The 23,432-nt window shown below is 49.8% G+C and overlaps 1 protein-coding gene across 5 annotated transcripts in view; it reads right to left on the bottom strand.

Moving 5' to 3' along the window:
• gtdc1 (glycosyltransferase-like domain containing 1) overlaps positions 1–23,432 on the bottom strand; it is a 609,229-nt gene that overhangs the window by 308,389 nt on the left and 277,408 nt on the right. For all 5 annotated transcript variants that reach the window (XM_072471580.1, XM_072471570.1, XM_072471612.1 and 2 more), the window contains one exon: positions 23,130–23,303. In XM_072471580.1, the coding sequence (XP_072327681.1) occupies positions 23,130–23,303 (174 nt within the window). The remainder of the gene's footprint in view (positions 1–23,129; positions 23,304–23,432) is intronic.

Raw genomic sequence — 23,432 nt, 5'->3', positions numbered from 1 at the left:
TCATATGGAAGGAGTCCAGCGCAGATTCAGCGAAACATTACCCAGGGCTTCCAAGGGTGGATTATGAGGGAACATTACATAAACTAGGCTCACATTCCTTGAAATAGAGAAGTGTCATGTGAGAGTACCTTTCAGAAATGGGTGTTTATAAATGGGTATGTATATAAATATCTGTAGTGAGAGTACCTTTATGAAATGGGTGTTTACTGCTGCAGTGATGTCAGAGAGTGGGTGGAGCTGGGCTGTCTGTCAGCTTTTTACTTTTGTTTTTGAGCAGGCTGCAGGGTGTGTTTTAGTTTTGTTTTCAGTGTTGGAGCTGAAGCCAGACCAAGCAGGTGTACTGCTGTTCTCTCTGCCATCAAAAGACTATCTCTTGATCATTTGGTGAATTCAGAATTATAAATGTTTTCAGTAGTGACTTTAACCTGATGTGCTTCTGATGAAGGTTTTGTTTTTAAGTCGTATGGATGTTTAAAAGGAAAGCTTAAAGGTTTACTTAGTGTTGTATTCTTTGGGGGTTGTATTTGAATTAATGGTTGCTAAGTTGTTCATTGTATGTTTTAAAAAGGTTAACTTGAGTTCATAGAATAAATATTGTTTTGCTTTAAAAAATACTTTTCCATTTCTGCTGTACCACACCTGTAGAGTGGGCCATGTGCTCCCCATACCATTAAAAGTACCATAATCTATTAAAAGTTGTGGGTCAGGTGAACTCCATGATACACTTTGGGGTTCTCTAAACCCTGGCCCATAACAGAAGGTTAATGAATGATTTGACTGAGGTTTTCATCATATTGAAAGGAATGAATAGGGTTGATAGAGAGTCTACAACATGGAGCTGCAACTTTAAAATCTGAGCCAAGCCACTCAGAAGAGAAGTTAGGAAACACCTCTGGAGGAAATGTGTGGTAGAAGTGTGGAACTCCCTCCCACAAATGTAGTAGGTGCTGGCTCAATTAATAATTTTAAATCAGAGATCGATAGCCATTAGGGGTATGGAATCAAGGCGGATAGATGGAGTTGAGATGTATCATGGCCATGATCCCTTAGAATGGTGCAGTCGGTACGAGGAGCTGAGTAACTTACTTATATTAAGACCTATGTTAATACCTTCTAAGAGTGCTATCTCCCAAATGGCTGAAAGGCCTATTTAACGTAGCATCCATCCTAAATGGGAGCCAAAGGACTTCATGACATTCCTGGTGCAAAACATGGCAAATGGTCTCACCATGTAATTAACATAAAAAACACAGCATAGCAAAGGATAGCCAGCATAAAAACACAGTCTGGTTGTTGAATCATACTGTGTGTCAGACTAAAAACAGGCCCAAAGCTTCCTGGTCCAATTCTCTGTAATGCTCACTTAATCACTGTCAGTTTTACTGGCACATCCAAACACATAATCAACATTACAAGTTGTATCCAATGAGCCTTCATCACATTTTCTGCTCACAAAACATCCGACATATTCATTTAAATAAGAACTGCATGGAAAGATTCAACTTAAAAACAATTACAGGCATCAAACTTTTACAATGCCATCTGTTTGCAATTATAATACCAGCTACAAAAACCATGAAAAATATTTCAAACTAATGGCATCACGAGTAATATAATACTTCAATGTCATATAACTTTTGTTCCTGTGTTTCACTGCTTCAACCATTCAAATCAGTAAAATCAATGAGTCAGGGCATAAGACAACGCTGAAGTATTTGCAACCATCTTTAGCCAGAAGATCCGAGTCAATGATCCATCTCAGCCTCCTCCTGAGGTCACTAGCATCACAGACGCCAGTCTTTAGCAAATTTGATTCACTCTACATGATATCAAGAAACAGATGAACACACTGGATATAAGACAGACTACGAGCCCTGACAACGTGCCGCTTATGGTCCTGAAGATTTCTGTTCCAGAACTAGTTGTGCCCTTTCAGCACAGCTACAATACTGGTATCTACTCGCCAATGCAGAAAATTGCTCAGGAATGTCCTGTCCAGAAAAAGCAGGACATTTTGCAATCCGACAAATTATTGCTCCATTAGTCTACTCTCATATCATCAAAGTGATGGACGGTGTCACCAACAGCGCTATTATTCAACAGCGGCATTTACTCAAACATAGCCAGTTCACCAACACTCATTTGGGTTCCGCTATGGCAATCAACTCCAGAAATGATTACAGCCTTGGTCCAAACGTGGACAAAAGTGATAAATTTCTGAGATAAAGTGAGAGTGCCTGACTTCCGGTTGCGGCTATGCCTAGGTAGGTCGCACGGTTGGCAGCTCCAGCTGATAACGGACTTTTAGGCCCTTTTACGGAGCTCCAGCTGCACTTTGACGGCGAATCCTGGTGTGGGAAGGAAACAGTGAGGGTCCCCCAGTGCTGTATGGAGTGGACCAGGAGTGGGGCGATCACAAAAGCTGCTTTGGAGAAGAGAGGAGAACGGGCGCGAAAAAACAAGATGGCGGCTGGCGGGGAACAGGCAGCGTGGGCCCAGTGGTCACGGGAGCAGCAGGAGTTTTTGAAAAGCTGCTTGGCGGAGTTAAAGGCGGAGATGTTGGCCTCTATGAAGGCGTCGATTGAGAGGTTGGTGGAGACCCAGAAGATGCAGGGGACGGCGATAAAGGAGGTGCAGCAGAAGGCCTCTGATAACAAGGATGAGATTTAGGGCCTGGCGGTTAGAGTGGAGGCGCTGCACAAAAAATGGCAGGAGAAACTGGAAGACCTGGAGAATAGGTCAAGGAGGCAGAACCTGAGGATTCTGGGTCTCCCTGAAGGCGTGGAGGGGTTGGATGCTGGGGCGTATGTGACCACGATGCTGGGTACGCTGATGGGCGCGGGGGCTTTCCCGCGGCCCCTGGAGCTGGATGGCGCGCACAGAGTCCTGGCAAGGAGGCCGAGGACGAACGGGCCGCCGAGAGCTATGGAGGTAAGGTTCCACAGCTTCACCGATAAGGAATGTGTCCTGCGGTGGGCGAAGAAGGAGCGGAGCAGCAAGTGGGAGAACACTGAGATCCGTATCTATCAGGGCTGGAGTGCAGAGCTGGCCAAGAAACGTGCGGGATTCAACCGGGCCAAGGAGGTCCTCCACAGCAAAGGGGTGAAGTTCGGGCTGTTACAACCGGCGAGGCTGTGGGTTACATATCAGGACCTGCACCACTATTTCGATACCCCGGACGAGGCGTGGACTTATATCAAGAATGAGAAGCTGGACTCGAGCTAATGGACTGTAGTATGTTGTAGGGGTTGCTGGTGGGGCGGTGTTATGTTGGGGTTTTCCCCGTGTTCTCTTGTGTTTTTGTTGCCCCCTTTGCCCTCGAGGCTTTGGGCGAGGTTGCAGTTGGGAAGAGCTGCGTTACAGGTAGTGGGGTTGGCCCAGACAGGGAGAGCGGTTTATCCGCTCAATGGTGGGGGCAGTACCCGAAGCTAGGGGGTTTGAGAGTATTGTGCCTTGTTTTTTTTTTCTTCTTTCTCTGTACGCACGGGGTGTAAAGGGGGGGGGGGGGGGAGAACCTCTCTTTACCTCACTTAGGTGGGGGGCGGGGGGGTTGGAGACTCGTAAGGGGAGTCGACAGTGGGATTGGAGGTGGAGGCGGGAGCAGCCGGGGTCAGCATGAGTCAGCTGACTTGCGGGAGTGCAATGGGAGGGGGGGTTAAGCGGATGCTTGACTGGTGTGGGGGGGGGGGGTTGAGGGGAGGGGGCTGGGATGCTGCTTTGCTGGCTAAAGGAGAATCGATTTTAAAGGGGAGAGTCGGGACGGGGAGCCTCCGGCTGGGGGGCTGGAGTGTGCGGGAGGTACGGGCATGTGGCTGGCCTAAAAAAGGAGATGGCTAGTCGGCGGGGGGTGGGGGGAACGTGAGAGATCTAAATGGGCCCGTCAAAAGGCCAGTGTGTTTTCGCACTTAAGGGGGCCAAAGGCAGACGTAGCCATGCTACAAGAAACACATCTGAAGATCATGGATCAAACCAGGCTGAGGAAGGGATGGGTGGGGCAGGTTTTTTACTCAGGGCTGGGTGCGAAGACCAGAGGGGGGGTCGCAATTTTCGTGAGCAAGCGGGTGGCATTTGAGGTGGCGGGTATTGTGGCGGATAAAGCGGGTAGATATATTATGGTGAGTGGCAAGTTGCAGGGGGCCCGGGTGGTGCTAGTGAATTTGTATGCTCCGAACTGGGACGATGCAGGGTTCATGAAGCGGATGTTGAGTAGGATTCCGGATTTGGAGTCAAGCAGTTTGGTTATGGGGGGGGGGGGGGGGGGGGGGGGGGAGAGAGAGAAGACTTCAATACGGTCCTGGACCCAGCACTGGACCGGTCTAGGTCAAGATCGGTTAAGAGGCCGGCAGCAGCCAAGGTCCTGAGGGGGTTCGTGGAGATTTGCCAGGCCAAGGAGTTCTTTCTTCTGCCATGTGCACAAGGCGTACTCGCGGATTGATTTTTTTCGTGGTAAGTAGGGCACTAATCCCGAGAATGGAGGGGGTGCAGTATTTGGCCATTGCGATCTCGGACCATGCCCCGCACTGGGTAGAGCTGGGGCTGGGAGAGGAGGGAGGCCAATGCCCTCTGTGGAAACTGGACATAGGACTATTGGCGGATGAGGAGGTCTGTGGGCAGATTCGGCGGTGTATCCAAAGCTATGTGGAGGCCAATGATACGGGGGAGGTTTCAGTGAGTATGGTCTGGGAGACGCTGAAGGCAGTTATCAGGGGGGAGCTCATTTCAGTCAGGGCCCACAGGGAGAAGAGGGACAGGATGTAGAGGGACAGGATGGAGAGGGAGAGGTTGGTGGGAGAGATACTTAGGGTGGTCAGGAGGTACGCGGAATCCCCCAAGGAGGGGTTGTTAAAGGAGCCCGGAGTCTGCAGGCGTAGTTTGACCTGCTTACCACGGGGAAGGCTGAGGCTCAGTTGAGGAAGGTACAAGGAGCGGTGTATGAGTATGGGGGAAGGCAAACAGGATGCTAGCGCATCAACTGAGGAAGAGAGAGGCGGCCAGGGAGATTGGGGGAATTAGGGATAGGGTGGGGGTAACATGGTGCTGAGCTCGGCAAGGATCAACGAGGTCTTCAAGGACTTTTATGGCAAATTGTATGAGTCCGAACCCCCGGGGGGGGGGGGGGGGGGGGTGAAGCAATTCCTGGAGCAACTGAGGTTCCCTAAGGTGGAGGAGGGGCGGGTAGAGGGATTGTGGGCCCCGATTGAGATGGAGGAATTGGTTAAGGGGTTGGAGGGTATGCAGTCGAGCAAGGCCCCGGGACCGGATGGGTATCCCGTAGAATATTACAGGAAATTCTCAGAGCTGTTGGGTCCGCTATTGTTGAGAACTTTTAACGAGGCTAAGGAAAAGGGAACCCTTCTCCCGACGATGTCGCAGGCTCTGATCTCGCTCATCCTTAAGCGAGATAAGGACCCATTGCAATGTGCCTCCTATCGGCAGATTTCGCTCCTTAATGTAGATGCCAAGATTTTGGCCACTAGGATTGAGGACTGTGTCCCGGGAATGGTTTGTGAAGGGCAGGCAGTTGAACACGAATGTGCAGAGGATTCTGAATGTGATCATGATGCCCTCGGAAGGGGGGATGCAGAAGTGGTGGCGGCAATGGACGTGGAGAAAGCCTTCGATCGGGTGGAGTGGGAGTACCTGTGGGAAGTGTTAGGCAGATTTGGGTTTGGAGAGGAATTTATAGGGTGGGTTAAATTGCGAGCTTTTTGTGATACATGCGAGGGGCCAGGAAAAGAGACTGGGATAGCTACCACTTAAGATGGTGGAAAGGAGCTTTCGCTACTTGGGCATTCAGGTGGCTAAGAGTTGGGATGCCCTGCACATGCTCAATTTAGCGCGGCATGTGGATCAGATGGAGGAGGACTTTAAGAGGTGGGACATGCTGCCGCTACCCCTGGCGGGCAGGGTGCAGTCCGTGAAGATGACGGTCCTCCCCAGGTTCTTGTTCCAGTGCCTTCCCATCCTCATCTCCAAGTCCTCTTTCAAGCGGGTAAACAGGATTATTACGGGATTTGTGTGGGCAAACAAGACCCCGCGTGTTAAGAGACTGTTCTTAGAGCGCAGTCGGGGTGGAGGTGGGCTGGCGCTGCCGAGCTTTTGCAGCTATTATTGGGCAGCGAATATATCCATGATTCGGAAGTTGGCAGTAGAGGAAGGGGGGGCGGCATGGAAGCTGTTGGAGGTGGCGTCTTGCAGGGATACTTGCCTGGGGGCACTGATAATGGCTCCACTGCCGCTCCCGCCGACGCGGTACACCACAAGCCCGGTGGTGGCGGCGACATTGACTATCTGGGGCCAGTGGACACGGCACAGAGGGGAGGCAAGGGCTTCAGTCTGGACCCAGATACGGAACAATCACAGGTTCGTTCCAGGTAGAATAGATGGTGGGTTCCTAAGCTGGCACAGAGCGGGTATCAAAAGGATGGGGCACTTGTTTATTGATGGGACTTTTGCTAGTCTGAGGGCGCTGGAGGAGAAATTTGGGTTGCCCCCAGGGAATACCTTTAGGTACATGCAGGTTCGGGCGTCGTGAAAAAGCAGGTGGGGGAATTTCCATTGTTACCTGCCCGGAGAATACAGGACAGGGTGGTCTCGGGCGTGTGGGTAGGGGTTGGCAAGGTATCGGACATATACCAGGAGCTGGGTGAGGCAGAGGAGGCCTCGGTGGAAGAGCTGAAGGGCAAGTGGGAGGAGGAGCTGGGTGAGGAGCTAGATGAGGGCCTGTGGGCTGACGCCCTGGGCAGGGTCAATTCCTCCTCATCTTGCGCCAGGCTTAGCCTGATTCAGTTTAAGGTGGTGCACTGGGCGCATATGACAGTGGCGAGAATGAGTAAGTTCTTTGGGGTGGAGGACAGGTGCGTGAGGTGTTCAGGGGGCCCAGCAAACCATGTCCATATGTTTTGGGCATGCCCAGCACTTACAGAATTTTGGAAAGGCTTTGCAAAGGCTATGTCCAAGGTCTCGGACACTCGGGTAAAACCGAGCTGGGGGATAGTGAGATTTGGGGTGTCAGACGATCCGGGGGTGCAAGAGTTGAAAGATGCCGGAGTTCTGGCCTTTGCCTCCTTGGTAGCCCGGAGGCGGCTCTTGTTAATGTAGAGGGACACAAAACCCCCAAGTGTAGAGGCTTGGGTCAGTGACATGGCTGGATTTCTCAGATTGGAGAGGATAAAGTTTGCCTTGCGAGGGTCCTTGCAGGGGTTCTCCAGGTGGTGGCAACCATTCCTTCACTTTCTCGCGGAACGTTAAGGGGAGGTCAGCAGCAGCAGCAAACCAGAGGGGGAGTTGGATAGATTTGATTTGTAAGGGCAGATACCCCACCTTGTTTTGCTAATTTGTTGAGTTGTTTTCTTAATTATTACTATGCTTTTTGTTGTTTTCGATTTGTAATGGTTTGTAAAAATTATTGAAAAATTTTGAATAAAAACAATTTTTTAAAAAAAAGAGAGTGCCTGTTCTTCTGTTGAGAATTGGGGAAAAGCAAGATTAAAAAATGAAATTGGGATAAAATGAAACAAAAAAGTTGATAAGGGCAGCTATCTGAAGAGATTTGATATGCAAATTAGCATGTCAGTGAGAAAAGCAAGTATTTACCATATATGAGTAGGGGGAAACAATGGGGTTTAGAAGAGTAACTTCAAAGTGGAGAGATAAGGAAACTGACATGTATATGCTAAAAGCTGGATCCACAGGGTGGGTAACATCAAAGGCATAGGATGATATATCCATAGCACAATAACAGGAGAACGGATTCGGTAGCAGCAACCATCACAGCCACACCCAGCTGCAGAAACAGTCTTCCAAAAACAAGTTATTGCTAAACGAAGTCGGTTAAGATCCATAACTCGAACTGAGAAGATTCTGTCTTTGTTGAAACTGAAGACTGTTTTCCCAAACGTGGCCAAATAACTTGTGTGTGGTAATTATCTGCTGGATTTAGTTATATAATATTGGATGTTGTTTAGGAAAAAAAAGAGTTGTCTCAGAGTTCAGGGGCGGGACTCCGCGAGAATCGGTGGGGCGGGCAACTCCGGCACCGAGGAGTGGCGTAAACCACTCCGGCGTCGGGCCGCCCCAAAGGTGCGGAATCCTCCGCACCTTCAGGGGCTAGGCCGGCGCCGGAGTGGTTTGTGCACATCTGCCGGCAGAGAAGTGGCTTGGCGCCACACCAACCGGCGCAGAAGGGCCTCCACCGGCCGGCGCGAGTTGGCGCATGTGCGGGAGCGCCAACATGTGCTGGCGTCATCCCAGCGCATTGGCAGGTCACCTCCGCGTCGGCCAGCGCGGAGGACCACAGCGGCCAACGTGGAAGACTAGAGTGTACCCACAGCACAGGCCCGCCCGCGGATCGGTGGGCCTCGATCGCAGGCCAGGCCTCCGTGGGGGCACCTCCTGGGGCCAGTTCCCCCCGCGGCCCCCCGAGGCCACCCGCGCAGCCAGATCCCGCTGGCAAATCCCTGGTGTAATGTACGCCGGCGGGACCGGCCGAAAACGGCGGCCACTCGGCCCATCACGGGCCGGAGAATCACCGGGGGGGCCGCTGCCAGCGGCACGCCGCGGTTCCCGCTCCCGCCAAATCCCCGGCGCCGGAGAATTCAGCAGCTGGCAGGGACGGGATTCACGCCGCACCCTGGCGATTCTCCGACTCGGCGGGGGGTCGGAGAATCCCATCGCAGGAAACGTAGGTAGTTGAGAACCTTGGGTAACGTCATGTAACTGTGTGTGTATATAACCAGTGAAACTAACGTTGTAGTGTTTTTTTAAATATTCTCCTCCTTTTTCACATTTTCCCCCACATGTACACCCATCAACAATAAACAATAATCAGCAAGATATGTCAATCCCCATAATAACAACGATCCCATCCGCCCACCAACCCCCAAACATCAGCCCGCATGTTTACATAAACAAATGACAAAAAGGAATCAGGGATTACCCATAGTCACCCTTAATCTACACAGCCCCCCTCCCCCCCACCCCTCCTCAACTAATGTTTGATGTTATCCAGTTCTTGAAAGTGCATAATAAATAGTGCCCATGACTTGTAGAACCCCTCCGAGCTTCCCCTCAGTTCGAACTTAACCTTCTCAAGGGTCAAGTATTCCGTATTCCAACAGGTCCCCCCCGCCACGCCAGGGCACTGGGTGGAGAGGCTGCTCTCCATCCCAGCAGGATCCGCCTTCGGGCGATCAACGAGGCGAAGGCTATGATATCTGCCTCCGCTCTCGTTTCCAATCCTGGCTGGTACGACACCCCGAATATGGCCTCCTGGGAACCCTGGTCCAGTTTCACACGCACCACCTTGGAAATTACCCTAAACACCTCCTTCCAGTACTCCCCTAGCTTTGGACAGGACCAAAACATATGAGCGTGATTAGCGGGCCCCCCCTCACAACTCTCACACACATCCTCTACTCCTTCAAAAAATCGTCTCATCCTCGCCCCCGTGAGGTGCGCTCTATATACCACCTTCAGCTGTATCAGCCCCAACCTCGCACATGAGGTGGAGGCATTCACTCTCCGGAGCACCTCACACCAGACCCCCTCCTCTATAACCTCTCCCAGCTCTTCCTCCCACTTTGCTTTGATCCCTTCCAGTGGTGCCTTATCCTCTTCCAGAATTGCTCCGTACACCGCTGACACTGCCCCCTTCTCCAGTCCCCTTGTCGTCAAAACCTCCTCCAGCAATGTGGAGGCCCGTTCCTCTGGGAAGCTCTGTATCTCCTTCCTGGCAGAATCCCGAACCTGCATGTACCTAAACACTTCTCCCTGCTCTAGCCCATACTTCGCTTCCAGCTCCCGCAATCCTGCAAACCAACCGAGTAGAAACAAATCTTTTAGCGTCTTAATCCCCTTCTCTTCCCATTTTCGAAAACTGCCATCCCACCTCCCTGGCTCCAATCTGTGGTTCCCCCGAATCGGCATTTCCCTTGACCCTAAACCCAACCCGAAGTGTTGGCGAAACTGCCTCCAGATTTTCAATGAAGCTATTATTACCGGATCCCTGAATATTTCCCCGGAGCTATCGGGAGCGGCGCTGTTGCAAGTGCCTTCAGCCCCGACCCCCTGCACAAACTCTCCTCCATTCAGACCCACTGAGAGTCAACCCCTCTGACCCAGCTCCACACTTTCTCCACGTTCGCCACCCAGTAGTAGTACAACAGGGTCAGGAGACCCAAACCCCCTGCCTGCCTTCTCCTCTGCAGCAGCACCTTTCTCACTCTGGCCACCTTCCCTCCCCATATGAATGACGTAATCCTTCCCTCAATCTCCCTGAAAAAAGACTTTGGTAGGAAAGTCGGTAGGCATTGAAAAATAAATAGGAATCGTGGCAACTCATTCATTTTAACCGCCTGTACCCAACCCGCCAGTGACAGAGGAAGGCCATCCCACCTTGCCAGATCGGCTTTCACTCTCCCCACCAAACTAGTGATGTTGTACCTGCGAAGCCTCCCCCACTCCCGGGCAAACTGCACCCCCAGATACCTAAAATGAGTCCCTGCTCGACGGAATGGCAGCCCCCCCACCCCTGCCCAGACACCACAAAGTACTCACTCTTGTCCAGGTTCAACTTGTACCCCGAGAAAGACCCAACTACCCGCAGTAGCTCCAATATTCCTCCTATCGACGCACTCGGTTCCGACGCATAAAGCAGCAAGTCGTCGGTATATAAGGACACCCTATGCTCTATCCCCCCCCCCGCACTATTCCTTTCCATGCTCCCGAACTTCTCAATGCGATGGCCAACGGCTCAATCACAAGTGCAAACAGCAGGGGGGACATAGGACATCCCTGTCTCGTCTCACGGTGGAGAGAAAAGTATCTCGAACTGATATTATTTGTGCGGACACTCGCCTTCGGTTCCTTATATAATAGCTTTGCCCAGTTCACAAACCTTGGTCCAATCCCAAACCGCTCCAGCACTGCCATCAAGTACCCCCATTCTACCCGATCAAACGCCTTCTCGGCGTCCAATGCCACAACTACCTCGGTTACCTTTCTTTCCGCCGGTGCCATAACAACATTCAAAACCCTCCTAATGTTCGAAAACAGCTGCCTCCCTTTCACGAACCCCGTCTGATCCTCCCCTATCACCTTCGGAAGGCACTCCTCCAGCCTACCCGCCAGTACCTTCGCCAACACTTTTACGTCCACATTCAGAAGTGATATGGGCCGATACGACCCACACTCCGTCGGATCCTTATCTATTTTTAGTAACAGGGAAATCGATGCCTGCCCCAAGGTTTGCGGCAACACCGCCTTCCCTATCGCCTCCTCAAACATCCCCACCATCAGGCGTGCCAACCTATCCTTAAATTTTTTATAATATTCCACCGGACACCCATCCGGCCCTGCCACCTTCCCCGACTGCATCCTCCCAATCGCATCCTTTATCTCCTGCTCCAATATTGCTCCTTCTAATGTAGCCCTGTCCCCCTCCCCTAGCCTCGGGTACTCCAACTCATCTAGAAATTCCTGCATCTCACGGTCTTCCCCGAGTGGCTCTGACTTGTACAACCTCTCATAAAACTCCTCAAAAACCTTGTTAATCACCACTGGGGCCACCACCAACCTCCCTGCCCTATCCTTCACCTGAAGAATTTCCCTTGCCGCTGCCTCCCTCCGAAGCTGACCTGCTAACATACGCCCGCCCCGCCTTATCTCCATGTTCATAAACTGCACCGTCTCAGTTGGCGCACCGCCTTCCTGGTGGACAGTCGGTCGAAGTTTGCCTGTAGTTCCTTTCTCTTTTCCAGCTTCGCCAGGTCCCCATCCTCTGCATACCTCCTATCTACCTCCAACATCTCATCTATTACCCTCTGCCGCTCCAACCTCTCCTCTTTATCCACCCTGGCCTTAAACAAAATTACCTTACCCCTCACCACCGCCTTTAGAGCCTCCCAGACGACTGCCTTCGACATCTAACCCGTACAATTGAAACCTTCATATTCCTTAATTACCGTTTCAATTTTCTCACAGAACACTTGGTTCCCCAAAAGCCCCACATCTAGTTTCCACCCCGGTCTCTGCGCTGCCCCCTTCTCCAGCACCATATCCACCCAATGTGGAGCGTGATCTGACACTGCAATTGCAGAGTATTCCGACCCCTTGACTCCAGCCAGCAAAGCCTTCCCCCACCACAAAAAAGTCAATCCGCGAGTATACCTTATGGACCGCTGAGAAAAACGAATACTCCCATTCCCTTGTGTGCAGGAACCTCCAAGGGTCCACCCCTCCCATTTCCACCATTAGCCCAGCCAGAGCCTTCGCCCCCCCTGATGGGACCAGCGAGCGTGGCCGTGATCTGTCCAACCTTGGCTCCTGCACCAAGTTCCAGTCCCCCCCCACAATCAGCTCATGCGTGTCCAAGTCGGGAATAGCCCCAAACACCTTCCTCGCGAATCCCTCATCGTCCCAATTGGGACCGTATACACTTCACAGCGCCACTAACCTCCCCTCCAGTGCCCCTGTCACAATCACATATCTACCCCCCTGATCTGTCACCACCTTCTCCATCTGGAAGCGCACCCTTTTGCTGACCAGCACCGCTACCCCTCGAGCCCTTCCATCAAATCCGGAGTGAAACACTTGGCTAACCCAGTCCTTTTTAAGTCTCACCTGGTCCTTCACCCTCAAGTGAGTCTCCTGCAGCATTGCTACATCGGCTTTCAAACTTTTAAGATGTGCAAGCACCCTTGACCTCTTGACTGGACCTCCTAGCCCTCTCCTTACTGGGGGTCTCTCACCCCCCCACACCTTTCTTATCCACCATCACCATACCACCGGGCCTTGCCCCATAAGCCTGACCCGCCCCTGTCCATTGTTAACATCGAACCCCTTCCCCTCCTCCCAAGAACCCCCCCTACAAAAACATCCCCCAACATCCATCCCCTCTTGCTCACCTCATAGGCCCATTGAAGCCTGCTATCCAGGCTCCAATGTCCGCAGTCCTCCTCTCACCTCACCCCCGTTCACTAACTGACTTTAGTTAGCTAGCACGAGTGGCTCCCCCCGCCAAGACCTCTCGCCCCCTTCCACCCAGTCCCAGAGAAAGAAACACCAAAACAAACCCAACAATCCAACCCCTACAATTCACTAACATAACATTTAACCGTCGCAACACAGAACGCCATTAACTTGAACTCTGTAACAATGCAAAGAGAAGTAAATTTCAATACAAATCAGTAAAACGTTGTAACATTTGTACATTTTCCAGCCGCTCAAACACAGTCCACAGTCTCTCTTCCAGTTCCGCTCTTCACGTCTGTCCCAAGCCTTCTGCCCTCACGAACGCCTCAGCCGCCTCCGCTGTCGCAAAATAAAAGTCTTTTCCGTTATCTGTTACTCTCAACTTCGCCGGGTACACCACACCAAATCGCACCCCCTTCTTGTACAAAGCCGCCTTCACTCGCCCAAACGCCGCTCGTCTTTTTGCCAACTCCACCGTCAAGTCCTGGTAGATCCGAACCGCAGTACCATCCCACAGCACCTCACGCTCATGCTTCGCCCAGCTAAATACTTTCTCCTTCATGCAAAACTTATGGAAGCAGATAATTACTGCCCTTGGCGGCTCGTTCACTTTGGGCTTCGGCCTTAATGACCGGTGAGCTCGGTCTAGCTCGTACAGGGTAGGGCTCTCACCCTCCCCTATCAGCTCCGCCAACTTCTTAGCAAAGTATTGCGTTGGCCTTGGGCCCTCTGTCCCTTCGGGCAAGCCCACAATTCTCAAATTGTGCCACCTTGAGCGGTTTTCCGTGTCTTCCAGCTTTGCTCAGAGTCCTCTGTTAACCTCCACCACCCTCCGCAGCCCGTCCCCCATCGAGATGACCTGGTCGCTGTGTCGTGTCACGGCCTCCTCCACCTCCTTCATCTTCTCGCCCTGCTCTTTCACCTCAGCCGATGCCTTTGCCACCTCCACCCTCATCAGACCGATTGCCTCCTCCACCAATGACCTCAACACGACCGCCATCTCTTTCCTCAAGGCCTCCATGTGCCTCACCAAATGTTTTTCCAGCTCCACCGCCATCACCTCGGTCATCTTCTCCACCGTAAATAGTGCGGCCCCGCCTTGCAGTTCGGCTTCCGCCATCCTGTCAACACTTTTGTTCGTCTTCTCCTTCGGCGGCGAACCCGCATTTCCTCCTTTCTTCGACGCTGCTCTTCGCATCCTATAGCGGCTTATTGTTTCTTATCTTCTTTCTTTTCTCCTCTCTCCCCCTTCACCCTCCTGCCCTTCATCAATCTGACATTCTTCTTTTTTGAGAGAAAAAAAAAGGGGGGGGGGGGGAAGAAGAGAGAAATTTTTTTTTTAACCAAACTTCCTTAAATCTTCTTTCTTTCTTCTCTGCATTCATCTGGGACCAGGCTTCAACCTTCTTTCTTCTTCCTAGGTGGGAGCCATCCGACGTGGAGCACCCTCCCTACATGGTGCCCTGGCCTCGGGCCTGCCGCCTCGGCCTCCTCGTAGCACCGCCCCCGCTACTCTGACCTGCCGCGCCGGGCCCGGCGCCTCAGCCCCCCGCCGCCAGACACCCGCGCGGGGTTCTTCGCCGGTTTTTAAACCGGCCCCGCTGGCTGCTCGTGGCGGCCCCAAAGGCCGACCGTAGTCGGGGGGTGCGTGGAGACTCGGGGATTTCCCCGAAATCGCCGCAAATCGCGGCCACCAGCGGGAGCTCTTGTTGCGGCCACCCTGCTCGCCCACGCCACCGGAAGTCCAACGTTGTAGTGTATTATTGTACTTCTTGCCGTTTTCTTTTAAGTTGATAAATATTCTTTATTAATTGTTCACACAATGACTGGACTATTCCTACCTAGTTCACATATCATTTCTCAGTATACAAAATTGAAAATATACACCACCAAGACCGGTGTTCCAAGTTACCCTTCTGGGTTTTGGGGTACCCTCAAAATTATCAGTGGGGCTCTTAGCACTAAACACCAAAGCAGCAAGGAGTCCCAGCAAAATTGATATCAATGGGAATTGTAGGGAAACCTTTTGACAGATTGTAGTCATACCGAACACCCTTGTTGAAGCCCAATCATCTCATCCCTATGACACTGCTATTGTAGTGTCCTCGGCCAGGCCATTTTCACCTACTTCACCACTGACCTTCCTCAATCACAGGGGTCAGATATGGGGGTGATAACTGGTGACTGCAGATGTTCAGTTCCAACTTCTCAGGTACTGAAGCAGTCAATGCCTGCATGCAACTGTAGCCACCTAAAATGGCTGATTCCCTATTAATTTGGCCAAAACCCGATTTAAAATGGCTAACCGAAAAGGCTGATGGGAAAAGCAGCCAACAGGACACAAACGGACAGCTGCAGACAGAATAGCGTATTCGGATCTGGGGAAGTCAGCCCAGATCGATACCCAAGACTATTAGCAGCACATCAACACAGACATCTACAGTTTAATCGGCTATCCCCGGGAACAATTGCAACATATTAGCAATTGAATGCCGGACCAGACCTTTCGGCGCCTGCAGTGGCCGAAACAAAGACAGGTGAACGACCACCCCCCCGATCAAGGAATCGCCCCATTATTGGAGCATATCGAACCCAGTGATTGGGAACAAGTCCAATCACTTGGGACTCAGGGTCAAGGACCGCCCCGAGAGGCGGGAAGCCCCTGGGCCCTATAAAGTGAGGGACCAAGTTCAGATCGCTTTCCCTCTCCCTTCTTCACCTGCTCGCAACCTTCGACAAAGAACCGTAAGTCTGACTCCAGCGATCGCTACCCGATAGAGATTCCTAGCCATCGACCCGTATCAGCCTTTTGAATCCCGCAGGCCAGATCCAATTCGATAAACCATTCGTTTCCCTGACTGGTGGGCCATCTCCTAAAGTTAAGTATTGGCCAGTAGTGGTAGGTTTTGATATAGATAGTAGGATTATTGTGTAAGTATTGATTGCTGTACATAATAAATGACCGTTGATTTCAATCTTACCAAGCGGTGTGCTGGCTTATTAATCATAACTCGAGCTTGAACCACGTGGCGGTATCAGAAAGATACCTGGCGACTCGTGAGCAAAGGTGACATAATCAGAGCTAATAAACTAAAGCTAAAAAGAGCAACACAACAAGATCTGGACAATAAACAGGCTGAGAAGTGGCCAGTAACATTCATGCGATACAAGTGTCAGGCAACGACCATCTTCAATCTACAGCAAGAAAGAATATAATCATCTCCTCTTGAGTACAATAGCACTACCATTACTGAATCCCCCACCATCAACACTCTGGAGGTTACCATTGTCAAGAAACTTAATTATATCAGCCAGATGAATATTGTGGCTACAACAGGTCAAGACTAGTAATTCTATGCTGATTAGCTCTTCTCACTCTCTGTAATAATCCACAGAAAGCAGGGGTTCCGTCACCACACCAGTATTTATTTGCAATAACTTATATACAAGAGAAGCTCCAAACAGTGCTGCTAGCATTCCAGTCAACTTAGGACTCCTCACAAAGCCTACACAGGTGCTTATATGGGCCTCCTCAATGAGCTATCATTGAGGGAGCTCATACTCCAATTGGTCAACAAATAATGCCAATTGGAGGTCATTACACCCCTTCCCCCCAAGGTCCAAGGAATTCCTGCCAGCTGGCATTCCTCTGAGTTTCTTCCTGCTCCTCCTGTCCGGGTCTGTCACCTCTGTGTCGTCCGCTGGGTCGTTCTCAGACGTGGGTGGGGTGTACCTTATAGGTGCCCGTCTTTTCCTTGATGACCTCCTTGGCAGTTGTACTTCCTCCTCCTCGGGGAGAGGTGTCCCGGCGGCCTCGTCGAACGTGTCCATCTCCGACTCTGACGACTGGATGACGGGGTCTGGAGAAATTGCTCGGGGCTGGGGTGTGGGTATCTTTCCCGTCTGAGCTATCCCAGCTTGAGGTGGTCCTGCTTCGACTGTCTCCAGATGTGGTTCCACTGCCCTTATTTGGTCTAGGTGTTTCTTCAGCACCTTACCTCCTATCGAAACTTTATATGATATGGGCCCTGTTTGGGACTCTACAGTGCCTTTGACCCACGTTGGTCCATTCCCATAATTCTTGACCCAAACCGGTCCCCCCACCTGGAAATGTCTCTGGTGCCGAATATCATCATGCCACCTGCGTTGGACCTCCTGTTGTTTCTCCACTTTCCCCGTTAAATTTGGGAAAAGGAGACTCAGCCTCACTCGCAGCCGCCTTCCTATTAAGAGTTCAGCTGGCGGTATGCCCGTTGTGGAATGCGGTGTGGTCCTGTAATCAAACAGCCAGCGGGAGAGCTTTGTGTCCATTGACGCTGCCGGCTGCTTCTTGAGTCCCGCTTTTAGTCTCTGGACCACTCTCTCTGCCAGGCCATTGGACGCTGGATGGTAAGGGGCCGTTTTGATGTGGCGGACTCCGTTTCCCTTTAGGAATTTTCCAAATTCCCCACTTGTGAATGCCGTTCCGTTGTCCGACACCAATACCTCCGGAAGTCCATGCAAACGAGGCCCTGAGCTTTTCAATTGTCGATGCTGTGCTTGCCGCGTTTACCCGGTGGGCGTCCAACCATTTGGAGTGGGCGTCCATTATCACCAAAAACATTGAGCCCATGAAAGGGCCGGCGTGGTCAATATGCAGGCAGGTCCACGGTCTGCCTGACCATTCTCACTGGTGCAATGGCGCAGCTGGTGGCACTCTTTGCCCCTGTTGGCACTCCTGGCACCGACGTACCAAGGCTGCTATGTCTGTGTCCAATCCTGGCCACCAAACGTAGCTTCGAGCTAGCATCTTCATTTTAGACACCCCTGGGTGTCCGTGATGTAACTCGGTTAAGATTGCCCGACGGCTCTGAGCTGGGACTATTACCCGGGCTCCCCATAATAGGATACCGTCTTCTACAGTTATTTGGTCCCTTCTGCTCCAGGAAGGGTGCATCTGGGGCTCCCCTGGTCTCTCCAGTTCCCCTGTTAGCAGTAAATGCTTCAGCTTGGCTAAAACTGGGTCTTTTTGCGTCCACAACCGAATATGTTGTGCGTCCACTGGTAGGGTGTCCAAAAAAGTTAGAGTCATTACTGTCTCCTCTACTTTCGGTATTAGCGGCGGGGTGTCTGGGATGGGAAGTCTGCTCAAAGCATCTGCATTTGCTACTCGCGTTCCCGGTCTGTGCTCCAGAACGTATCTATACGCCGCCAGTAGCAACGCCCAGCGTTCTCAGGCAGGTCAAGAAATTTGTGACTGACTCTCTGTCTTCCCGCTTCGTTGTGTAGAATCTGTACCTATGCAAAATGAGGGGTGGTTTTGGGTCATAGTGCTCTTCCACCAATTTTGTTAATTCTTGGAAAGGTATCGTGTCCGGCGTATCGGGATAAGTTAGACTACACAAAATGGCGAAGGCGGAGGGTCCGCACGTCGACAGCAGTATAACCCGTTTCGTTCCGTCCTCCTCATTGGCTTCAATTCCGTATCTCATTGGCTTGGAAAAAGTAACACGTTCTCTCCACATACTGGGACCAGTCCTCAATAGTCAGGTCGAATGCATCCAACTTCCCAAAAAGAGGCATTTTTGAAAGAGCAAGGCTTACCCTCCGAGTGCGGAAGCTGGTCTCTGCAAGGTTCTTTGTTTACCTCGTCGCCACTGTAATAATCCACAGGAGGCAGGGGTTCCGTCACCACACCAGTATTTATTTGCAATAACTTATATACAAGAGCAGCTCCAAACAGTGCTGCTAGCATTCCAGTCAACTTAAGACTGGTTCACAAAGCCTACACAGGTGCTTATATGGGCCCCCTCAATGAGCTATCATTGAGGGAGCTCATACTCCAATTGGCCGACCAATAATGCCAATTGGAGGTCATTACACTCTCCAAAGCATGTCCGTCATCTATAAAATGCAAATCAGTACTCTTATGACCCTACACATGCCTGGATGAATGCATCTCCAACAACATTCAAGAAGATTGACAGAATCCAGGGCAAAGCAGCCCACTCAGCAACTTATCCACCACCTTAAGCATTAATTTCCTCCAGCAGACTCTACTTGACAACTTACTTTCCTACCTTGGTGTCCTCTGCAAATTTAGCTATTATACATTGAACCCCTTCATCCAAATCATTTTTTTTTTTTTTTTTTTTAATTTTTATTCTCCTTTTTCACATTTTCTCCCACATTTACATCCATCAACAATAAACAATCAGCAAGATATGTCAGTCCCCATAATAACAACGATCCCATCCGCCCACCAACCCCCAAACATCAGCCCGCATGTTTACATAAACAAATGACAAAAAGGAATCAGGGATTACCCATAGTCACCCTTAATCTTACACAGCTCCCATCCCCCCCCCCCCCCCCCCCCCCCCCCACCCCCGCAGGTCTCCAGCTCCTCCCGTCCACTGCCTCTTGTAAAACTCCTCCTCCCAACCTTGGTTCCTTCCCTCCAACTTTCCACCCGGCTAGACCACTCGGACCCTGTTCTGCCAGGCTCCGATGGCCGCAGCCCCTCCCCCACCTCATTCCCGTTCACTGGCCGGCTTAAACCGGCCAGCGTGGAGGCCCCCGCCCGGGTCCCTTTCCCACTTGCCCGGCCCTAGGAAAGCCTAAAGGTCCCCTTTTAGCACACAAACCCCACATATCCACCTACACCCCAAAGAACTCTCATTTCGAGTGGAAGTCCCATCCCTTCCCTTGTCCAAATATATACCACATTGGCTCCTTTAATCTCTACACCCGCGCGCAGTGATACAAAAAAGAAAATACAGTCATGAGGTTACATCGGCACATGGCCATTCCTCAATTTGTCAGTTCTGCCACAGTCCTTCTGCTTTCGCAAACTCCTCTGCTGCTTCCGCCGTTCCAAAATAAAAGTCCCTGAGCTTGTAAGTCACCCTCAGCTTCGCTGGATATACAATGCCGCACCGCACCTTGCTAATGTACAGTGCCCTCTTCACCCGGTTGAAGGCAGCCCGCCTCCTCGCCAGCTCCACCGTAAAGTCCTGGTATACACGTATACCAGCTCCAGCCCACTGCACCACCCGCTTCTGCTTGGCCCAGCTCAGGACCTTCTCCTTCACCCTGTACCTACGGAAGCACAGAGTCACTGCCCTTGGCGGCTCACTCGCCTTTGGTACAGGCCTCCACGACCGATGAGCCCGATCCAGTTCATATCGGGTGGGATCCTCCCCCTCCCCCAATAGTTTTGCCAGCATCGCGGCAAAATACTCAGTCGGCTTCGGTCCTTCAACGCCTTCGGGAAGCCCCACAATCCTCAAATTCTGTCGCCTGGATCTGTTTTCCAGATATTCCATTTTTCCTCGCAGATCCTTGTTAGTATCCATCACCTTCCGCATCTCTTTCCCCATCGAGGCAAGTTGATCACCGTGCTGCAATAACGTCTCCTCCACTTCCTTCAGCGCCTCCCCTTGCTCTCGGCACATCCGCCACTGCGCTCGCCATCTCAGTCCTCACCGGGGAAACCGCCTCCTCCACCAGCACCAGCATCATCTCATTCCTCACCGTCTCCATGCATTTCGCAATCTGCGCCAACTGCTTTTCAAATTCCGCAGCCTTCACCTTAGTTATTTTTTCAGCCGTAAGCAGTGCGGCCTTCCCTGGATCTCCAGCCTCCATTTTTCCTGGTGACCCCGAGGTGACCTTTCCACTCCCCGACGGACCTCCAGCTGTTTTTTTTCCGGCCGTTTTCTTGCTCACCCTCGACATTTTTCTTTGTTCTTTTTTTCCTCCTGTGTCTTCCCTGTGCCTCCTCCGTGCCTTCTCCCTGCTTCTGCCGCCTCCGCGGACCCTGGGACCGGGCTTAAAACCCCGAAAATGCCGTTGCCGAACGGGAGCCCTCCATTGTGCGGCCGCCTCCCGCCCGCCGTCACCGGAAGTCCTCCATCCAAATCATTGATGTAGATTGGAAATAGTTGAGGCCCCAGCACTGATCCCTGCGGCACTGCACAAGTTACAGCTTGCCAACTGAAAAAAAGACCCATTTACCCATACTCTCCGCTTCATCTATCTACTAAATCTTTGCTTGACGCTTTCCCAGTAGGGTATGTTAATTCCACAACACAAGAACTGTTACCAATATAAACCTAACAATGCCCACGAGAAAGAAAAAATACAATGTACCCTATGAGCACAGATAATAGATACTATTATATTAATATGAAAACTATATACAGTTCATAACATAGAAATAATCTATATAATAAATGCAATTGTAATTTTGAAATTTAGTTGTCCTTTGGTCTTCCCAGACATTTTAACATTAATATTAGTCAGACATTTTAACTATAATATTAGTCACAATTAAGACCAAGACATAAGGAGAATGTGTTAATTGGGGTTTTAAAATTAGCCAGAATGATGTTCATGGTCTTTTATACTCAATCTGGAGATCTTCAGAACAAGTCGAATAATAAAATACTGCTTTCTAATGCATGGAGTTACAAGGGCAGCATATGACACCCAAAATAACAGTCTCATCATAGACCACTGGGGAGCCACATTCTGGCTGATCAGCAACAACCCTGACCCATCTCACATCTTATCTGGTGATGATATTCAGTGGGTTCACAAACCTCAAGGACGGCTTTTCATTTTAAACACAAGGGCTTTAAACGTCTGGCATGGTAACTTTTTTTTATTCATACAATTCTTGAACTGAATATTCATCTTTGATTCAATTATTTCAATGTCAAATCGTTTTTACAGTTATCAACACCAAGAAAGCTAAATGAACTGATTAAAATAAAAGCTCTCATTTTGGAAAGAAAACTCTCATTTTGACCGATGTCACCTTATATGTGGAATGTTTCTGCAGGTGTAGATGAATGTCATTAGATAATGGAAAATATGCAAATGTACCACAATCTCAGTTTTGATATGTACAATCAAATAATTCCATTACTGAACAGTAATGACTTAAGCAGCTTATAATTACTAAAACAAACTGGGCTAATAATACTTTACTGTTCACAGTGAGATAAATGAGCTCTTCTATACTGTTATCACAAATGCAGTTTAAATAGCATGCCGTGCTCACGCATGGAATAAGAAAGTGAGTTGAAAGCGAGCCTCCATTATAATCTTTATTGTATTGATGGTGACAAATGATAGACCGTTAGAATGAGCATTTAATGTTTTTGTACCTATAAAGGAAAAAATTGAATATTAATGCGGTCAATCATAATGTCATTTGTGAAACATTATATACTCCCTTCTCATTCTGCATGTTTTCAGGAGAAGGGGGGGCTATCATTTTTTTGTGCATCAATAGTTTAATTCAGATTTTGCACAAGTTATCAATCAGTGTCACAGTTGCGGCTGATCCCAACTTCTTATTTGATTACAATATTATTATGCTGTCTCTGTTTTAAAGGAAAGGAAATTTCCAGTGAGGCAAGACAGATTAGAAGGTAGCCAGAAATCCTTTCATTTTTAAAAAATGTTGCAACTCTGCCCCTTGTTTCCCTGACTATAGATCCAATAATAATAACACAGCAAGAAAATATTATCTAAAAATTACTTTCAATGCTAACAGTGAAAACTATCGAATAAAAGTTCTCACCACCAAATAAAATATATCAGGTAGAAAATTAGTACAATTTTATAATATAACCACATTTGGACAAGGGCTAGACACTTCTATATTCAACCAATGATGTTATTCACTTTTCATGAATTTGGCACACTCAGTTTCTAGGAAAATGTTCTCATGCCGAACGACTCCTATAGGCTTATCTGCAATACTAGATTTCATATGACATGCTGTAAGGATAAGGTTCTTCAGGCAACACAAGAATAGGTTGCAACCCAGAAATGTCGAGCGTTGTTCTTTATATACAAAAAATATATTTCCTAACACATTATACTTTTGCCCGATATGGTAAAATGCTCTTCCAAGTCACAACTGAAAAGAAATTATTCTCCAAAATACGCTGCAGCTTTAAAAAGAGCTGTAGGCTTTTTAAGTGCTTCACTAATAACCTTATACATTAATCAAATTAACTTACTTATGGTGGATAGGTTCTTCTTTTGGGCAGAGCAAACTATCACACATGGTAAAATGCGTGGAAACACAAAGCCAAAATCACTGTACTCATGTTAGCTCTTTAGTGAACTTTAAATATCAGCATGTCCCAGTTACTGACCTGGTAATGTCAGGAAACCTGATTGGAAAATACAGCACTTGGCACTTGGGCCTAATGTGTTTCTCAAGTTCTTTGGGTCGATGATCAGGAATTAGCTTCATGAAAGTGCCAATGGACATGAGGAATGATTCCATATTAAATGCCGAATTAAACACGACCACATCAGCTACCAAGCTGAAAATAGAGGAATTAGGCTGTTAAAAAAACACATTTTAAATCTTGCTCTTGTGACTGGACTTCTGGCCCAATTTTTACCAGAAAATGTTATCTTGAGACACAGATCAAACCTTCATTGTTGATTGT

This window comes from Scyliorhinus torazame, chromosome 2 (genome assembly GCF_047496885.1).
Source record: "Scyliorhinus torazame isolate Kashiwa2021f chromosome 2, sScyTor2.1, whole genome shotgun sequence".
Classification (NCBI taxonomy): Eukaryota; Metazoa; Chordata; class Chondrichthyes; order Carcharhiniformes; family Scyliorhinidae; genus Scyliorhinus; species Scyliorhinus torazame.
Note: the sequence above shows the minus strand (reverse complement) of the source record. Positions and strands in the feature narration are given on the sequence as shown.